Raw genomic sequence first — 7,394 nt, forward strand, 5'->3', positions numbered from 1 at the left:
GATCAAAACTCCAGACATCCAGAGGCTCCCAGAACACAAGAGACCACGGAAGACCAACTGAGGGGCAGCTGCGCCACTGTCCCAGAAAGAGCTGAGGAGAGTCCCAGATGAGGGCTCACTCAGCAGCCGCGGAGCAGAAGCCAGGGGGAGTTGCAGTGACGTGCCCGTGAGCTCCGCCGGCAGCCAGCCGTGCCTGAGTGACCGAGCCCCAGGCCGAGAGGCCGGGGGCACCCCACCTCCGAAGTGGCCCGAGCGAGCCCCAGGCTCCAGGCACCGATAAGCGGCCGCCAAGGAGTGAGCCGGTGTGTACCTGGACGCCCATCCCCGGACACAAAGAACCACCAACACACCGATGTCTGAGGGAGTCCGCCACTGGCAGGGGAAGTGGGACATCTCAGGCCCTCCAAACCTTGGAGGGCCTGAGATGTCCCCAGAGAGGTGGCGCCTGACACCCAACCTGACATATAGACACAGAAATACAGGCACACACAGACACAAACATCCATTCCCACCCTCATGCGCTCATATGCACTTACTCCACACTCAACCAACGTGGAGACAGACATAAAGAGACGCTGTACACACGATCACACTCCCCAAGCGTACTCTACGAACCGGGTCTAGGTACCCTTGCCCCTGGAGGGGGGAACTGCACCCAGACCCAGGTGGTGTTACCCTTTTCCCTGCGGTGGGGAGAGGCAGCCCGCCCCGACTCCGCAGCAGCAGGGAGGCCCCACACGGCCAACTCCTCCTCCTAGCCCCCCCGCTCCAGCAGGCCGCAGAGAATGAGGGTGAGAGAAGACTCCAAACCTCCCTCCACCCGCTCATTGTAGTGTTGATGCATGTGTGTTCTAAGGTGCATTTAAAACCCAGGAGGGCTTGGAGCTACCTGCCAGAGAGCAGCAGGTAAGCGCATGGTCCCTCTTGCTAGCCCTCAATGTCTACGTGTATTTAACCTTGAGAGGTGGGCAACGACGCCAGGGGTGAGGTGTACACCCTGATGGTACTTTGGATTCCGTGTATCGTGCCCACCCCCAAGATCCTATATGTATGTGTAATGAGAGTGTGAGTAATGTGAATGTCTAAGTTGTGGGATAAAATTGAGGCAGAGGCAGCCAGAAGGGGACAGAGGGGGGGGGGGGCGTAGCCTCCTCTGCACCCTGGTGACATACCCCTACTCCAAGGTCCTGCATGTGTGGGTGGTTGTGGTGGAGCGGGAAGGGGGAGGCAGCTGGAGATGGGGAGGGAAGGAAGGGAGGGGCAAGTGACCCTCCCTTCCAGTAGGCACCCCCATACTCCGCGACCCGCCAGGGAAAGGGGGCCCAGGCCCATCCAGACCGGGGCCCAGTGCAGCAGCGCCTCCCGGCCCCACAGAGCCCGGGACAGTCCACCCAACCCCACCACAGAGAAAACTGCACCCACCCCACCATCCACTCATCTTCCAGACTACATAAGACAATAAACACCCAGGCTGAGATCTTCCTCCACCTCTCCTGTACCTCCCCCTCCTGCAGAGAGTTCCTGAGGAGAGGAAAGCTCCTGCAACGTGTGACAATCTCCCCCACCAGTTGAAGAGCCACTCTATATTTCCACCATGCATTGTCTGTGTTATCTCTCATGCTTAGTCAGTTCTGTCTTTGTGGTTTAATTAGAGTTACTTTGCTTTGCTTTGACAGTCCCATGTCCGGTGTGCATCATGTTCAGGTTTCTTTGACTGTTTTGTTAGTTACATCATGTTCAGCTGTGTTGCCTTCTGTGGTTTGTTCCCTCTTTGTGTGTATTTATGCCTGTGTCTCTCTCTGTCCTGCGCCGTGATCTCCCTCATTCTCCAGCTGTGTGTTTTTCTTGCTAGTTTAAGTTTCTAGTTTGCCCCTGTTTGGTTTTTGGATTACTACATCCAGCAATAAAGCTGTGTTTTTGAGTTACGTTCTGCCTATGAGTCTGCATTTTGGGTTTAATCTTTCCTTCTTTGCACTGCTGCAAAACTATACTCAACTCTTATAATAATTCTATTTTATCAGCTGCCAACCACAACCGTGTGGGCGGGACAAGGTTGTTGTTGGTTTACAGTTAAATGGTATTCTTCTACCTAGGGATGGGTATCGTTTAGGTTTTATCCGATACCGGTGCCAAACCGGTACTTTTGAAACGGTGCTGGTGCTTAAACGGTGCTCGAACCGGTGCATAAAGAATGGAGAACACAAAATTGGTCCAAAAACGTCTCATGTTCAGCTGTTTTTTTGTAAAAAGATAACAATGTTAGCCTTTTCTGCAGCTATAGGGCATATATGGTATCACTCTTGGCTGGAAGCAGTGCTTAATCAATGGAAAAAACACAAACTTTTTCCAAAAACCTCTCATGTTCAGCTGTTTCCCAGTTTTTCTTTGGTCATTTTAGCCTTTTTGGCCAGGGTGAAGGGAGTATCTGCCATCAAACAAGAAGACAGCTGCATGTAACTACAGCGGTGTTTGCTAGTTCACCTTACATGCATTAATGTAATAACGTGGTTAGCCTACTCAACGTAAATTACACACGAACAACATTAAGCTACTCACGCAGAGAAGAACGGCTGCTGCTGCATCATCATCCGTCATCATTTCTGCTACACTGGCAGGGCTAGGGGCCAGGACTCTCCTGTTTGTGTTTTTGGGGATGTTGCTAACTCCGGGTCCGATAACAGGCACCACACCCGCAGTAGATGTGCACGGTGTGAGGTCTCGCAGCAAGCTATCAAATACGGCGCATTTCTCGGCTTTAAAAAAAACCGCTATGCGTCGCCAGGTGTTTCATCGGATTTGAGGTTTTACCTCCTTTGACAGTATCACAGTATGAGCTTGAATCACTTGTTGCTGCTGAGTTTGCATCTTTTGCTGTGAAGTACAGCCAGACTTTTGACTCTTCACCTTGGGCATTTTTAATCTGTAGCTCTGCACTAAAACAACGTACGTACCTGGGCCCGCCTACTATCCTTGGAAAGGTAAAATGATTGGCTAGAATTCAAAGTGTGTGACATCTCAGGGGGGAAAAAAGCACCGAAATGTGCGCTGCTTTTCGGTCTGGTTACTACCGTTTATGTCAGAACCGGTGCCATAATGGCATCCCTACCCATCCCTACTTCTACCTCTGGATTAGCCCCAACAGTGTTCACTGGAACTTTCCGCGGTCTTGAAACTGTTCTGTAGCCCATGCGAGTAGCATGTTTTTCAAAAATAAGGTTACACAGGTCCTGAGAGAGTTTATTGGTTTTAACAATCATGAGGTGTTTACATCTGTTTAAGTGTACAATGAAAAAACTGAAAGAGTAAATGTAGCTTTTAACGAGCGTCTTCACTTAAACAACAGCTAATGAAAAAAGAAATCAGCATAAAACATGAGCGGAGTGAGCTAGCCTCAACGTGGGACTCATAAAACAAAAAATAATATAATAAATCCAGAGATTCAGCATCATTTCATATATGCTTCTGATGATATATATAAATTTGGATGTAAAATTCATATATTTTTGAAAGATTTCTTTTTGCCATGATAATATGGTGTAGTAGTGTCACAGAGAGGTGTAAATTTCTAAACATATGCAACATGACATTGTTATCATAAAGTGCTGAATTTCATTTAAGGATCCAAATATAGGCAGTCCTAAGGTCCCAGCAGACAATGTTCTCCCCGGTGATGGAATAAAGTATGATGCCCAGGTGTCAGTGAAAAAGAGGATTTTCAGCATGTCACTGCAGGTTATAGCATTACCGTTACTGTACATTGCTTTAGCAATTTCCAGCAGCTCTATGGTCATCTTTCCTGTTTTGGAAAAACACCCACCATTAACAGCAGAACAACACAATTTACCGCAAAGAGGCATAAAGACACTTATACATTATCACAGTCAATACACACTCTTATCAGCTTTGTGCTGAGAAATGTCACTTAAGTGTCTGACGTCAGTGCAGTGGAAACTGCAGAAGGAAGTAGTTGCTGTGGTTTTACATACGCAACATGCAAACAAGCAAAAACATACAGTCTTGACATTCAGTCACCTGTGCTTCATATTGTGCTTTATATTGTAAGATACAGAGCCTACAGTAATGCAGAGAAAACGCCAACCATCAGACAACTCCCATTGAGCAACCACTTGGTGACAGTGGGAAGGAAAAACTTAACAGGAAGTAACCGTTGGCAGAACCAGGCTCAGAAAGACCATATTATTGAAATAATAAAAGTAGCAATTTTTCCTATATCATCAAAAGCCGCAAAGACAATTTTGCAATTTTAAAATTTAAAGCTGTTTTTTAAAAAACAGAACAAGTTTTCAGAAACAACTCGAGATTTTGTATTTGTTTTTTATTAATTTGATCATTAGACTGATTAAGCTTCAGATTAATGAGTTTCAGATTCAGCTACTTAGCTAATAGGTGAAAGCTAGCAACATAAACTGGTGGTATCTGTGTGGGGGTGGGTTTGTGCTCAGTGTAGACTCATTATGATATCTCAGCAGAACCTATTGTGGCTCATGAGAACTTGGAATACATGACTCATGACATGGTTTCACTGATCTAATCTGACTCTAAAATCAAATATAACTCTTTGTATTTCAAAAAAGTAGAAATTTGCATAATAACTCATGGATTTAACTCTACAATTTCCACCTCTTTCCTGCTGCTCTCACTCTCCTGGGTTGCTTGTGTTGTTATTCTTGACCCCATGCTAAAGTTCACCTGAGCTCGAAACGTCTTACAGAGGAAAAAGTAAACAAGAGGGTCCAGACAAACATTTAAAACTGATAAGATAGTGGTCACTTCCTTCAAGTAGTACAATAGCTGACCCACAGAGCAGCTGGTCCACAAAAAGGTATAGGGAAGACGAGCCAGGTGGTAGGGAACAAAACAAAGACAGAAGATGCTGACCAGCACCAACATGTTCCTGCGAGACTTCACCAGCTTGTCAGTGCTGAAGGAGGCCAGCTGGCTTTGCTGTGCCTGCAACACCCTGCGGGAGGTGCTGTAGTAGAAGAAGACCAGGGATATGAAGACTAAGAGGAAGATGATGGTGCAACTGATTTGAAATGTTTTATGAAGGATGCTGAATGACGTACTGAACAGGGGCCCACAGTAGCCAGGGTCAGAGGTCAGAGGTTTGTGAGTAATGAAAAACATAATGTTGTAGGTGATTGTTGGAGCCAGGAGAAAAACCCAGGTGACCGTGGAGACGATGTGGGCAGTTCGTACTGACTGCAGGATGTGAGTTCCTGAAGGATGGATGATTGTCAGATACCTGCGGAGAGAAGAGAAAGGAGGCGGTAGACAGCTTCAATCATTAGTAAAAGTGGTGCAGATATGTTTTTACTGTTGAGGTGAAAGGAGTTGTTGGTGCTTTAGTCAGGAGCACAGAATATGTAGTTCAGCCACTAATCTAGTTTAAACATTGTCATGAATTCAAGTCTGAAATCAGTAAAAGTTCCTTACCTGTCGGCAGCGATGTACCCCATGAATATGATGCTGGCGTACATGTTGAGGTACAGGGAAGTAGCTCCAAAGCTGCAGTAGAGCTCCCGAAATATAACAGACCTGCTGGCATAATCAGTGACACGCATTGGCAAAGAGACGCACAGCAGGAAGTCAGCAGCTGTCAGGTTCTTCAGGTAGACCATCAAGCTCCTCGATGCCTGCTGCTGAGCTTGGCAACAGTAAAACTTTATGATGAAGCCATTGAGGAGTAAACCCACCTGATGAGACAGAGACAGAAGAGATCCTGTTTGTGTGGAATCTGAACCAGGTGAGGGGAATCCTTAATCCATAATCTGAAGATTTAAAACGTACCAGAAACACTAGACTGTAGGCCAGCATAAAGAAAGGGTTGACTGATGGGACAACCAGATCACACGTCCGGTTGACAGACGAAGTCACAGGTTTTAGGTCATCCATGTTTCTGGAGCTGTAAAAAAAGTCCCAGCCACAGATATTTGTTTTTGGAGCAAATTTAAAAGAAAAGTTTTTTCCCTTTAAATTGCTTTACTTTTCTACTGTCTTATCATGTTCATACAATTCATTTCACAACTGTTGTCTGTGGCTGTTTTGTGATGGAATTTAATTTAATTAATAAAGCACCAAATTTAAACAGTCGCCTCAAGCTGTGTTGTGTTGTATGAGATGGCCCTGCCTGTCCTGTGATGCACCTGTACTGTCTCAATCAATCAGTTGATCAATCAATCATCTCCTCTCATGAGTCTTATTAGGTGTAATTATCCTTTAAATACAGTCTGAGAAGGAGGAGTGGGAATAATCCTCCCCTGAAGCTTATTACTGACTTACGGCTCTGTGAAGTACTATTGGCTTCTGACACGCAAACACCAGCTTTGTTTTAATTCATTATTACACACAAAAGTCCCTCCACTCAGTGTCTAAAACACAGGACAGGAAAATAAGCGCAATAACTCAGCAACATGAATCAGTAACAAAAGAGAAACCATGGACTGATTCATGATCAGCATAACGGACAAAAAAAACTGTTTATGCAGTTTTCAGCTTAGAGCAGGAAAAACTGCTCGTGTCATTATGCCCTCTTGAAGATAAGGAAACACGCACTTGTAGCGTGAAGTCTGAGTTATTCCCCGTTTCTCTTTGTTGCTAAACTGGCGCAACGCATTTCACATGTGGAAAAAAGACAATTTTCTGTTGAGTTGTAATTTAGAAAACTTAGAAAACTTAGAAAAAAATTAGAAAACTCAACAAAACCATCCCCACCAGCTGCACCATCATCTTTCTGTTCTTCTACTACAGCACTTCATACAGACTGCTGCTGCTGACACAGCAGAGCCATTTGGCCTCTTCTGCCTGTTGAATCAGTGCCATAGATGAGCAAGAAAAAACCATATTCTCCTGCTGGATGCTCCTGACTGTGGCAGGTGGTGTTTTGTGGCTCAGCTGCACTGGAGGGATGGAGCATTTGGCTCAGCATCAGAGGTCAGGGCATGCTGTCCTACAAATCGGACCCCTTATCTCATCATCTCCATCTTACCAGTTAGATGTCTGTGAAGGTCCTCAGTCATCCAAGTCATCGTAGTCTAAGGAGCTTGGAAAGAAAAGCCTCTGGAATTCTTTAAGTTACTTGAAGACGTTTCACCTCTCATCCGAGAAGCTTCTTCAGTTCTAAGGGTCAAATGGTGGAGAGTCCCAGATTTAAACCCAGTGGGAGTTTCCCCCCAAAGAGGGACAAAGGACCCCCTGATGATCATCTACCTAATCACATGAGCTGAGGTGTGAAAACAGGTGTGGGTCACAATCAGACAGGGTTTCTGGTGAGTTCATTGTGAAACCTGGACCCACCCTATCATGTGATTTCCTGAGGTCAGATGGCCCAGGATGTGAGTGGGCGTTAAGGCGTCTGGGAAGGGATCTCAAAA

The 7,394-nt window shown here is 45.8% G+C and overlaps 1 protein-coding gene across 1 annotated transcript; it reads right to left on the bottom strand.

Moving 5' to 3' along the window:
• Positions 1–4,614: 4,614 nt before the first annotated feature.
• LOC146673156 (P2Y purinoceptor 14-like) lies at positions 4,615–5,916 on the bottom strand. Its single transcript, XM_085402633.1, has 3 exons — positions 5,812–5,916; positions 5,458–5,717; positions 4,615–5,266 (listed from the first exon to the last, which is right to left on the bottom strand). Exons 1-3 carry the CDS (start codon positions 5,914–5,916, stop codon positions 4,615–4,617), a joined length of 1,017 nt encoding a protein of 338 aa, XP_085258759.1.
• Positions 5,917–7,394: the final 1,478 nt, after the last annotated feature.

Source organism: Rhamphochromis longiceps, linkage group LG3, assembly GCF_057381845.1.
Source record: "Rhamphochromis longiceps isolate RC_006_pf linkage group LG3, R_longiceps_female_GT1.1, whole genome shotgun sequence".
Taxonomy (NCBI): Eukaryota; Metazoa; Chordata; class Actinopteri; order Cichliformes; family Cichlidae; genus Rhamphochromis; species Rhamphochromis longiceps.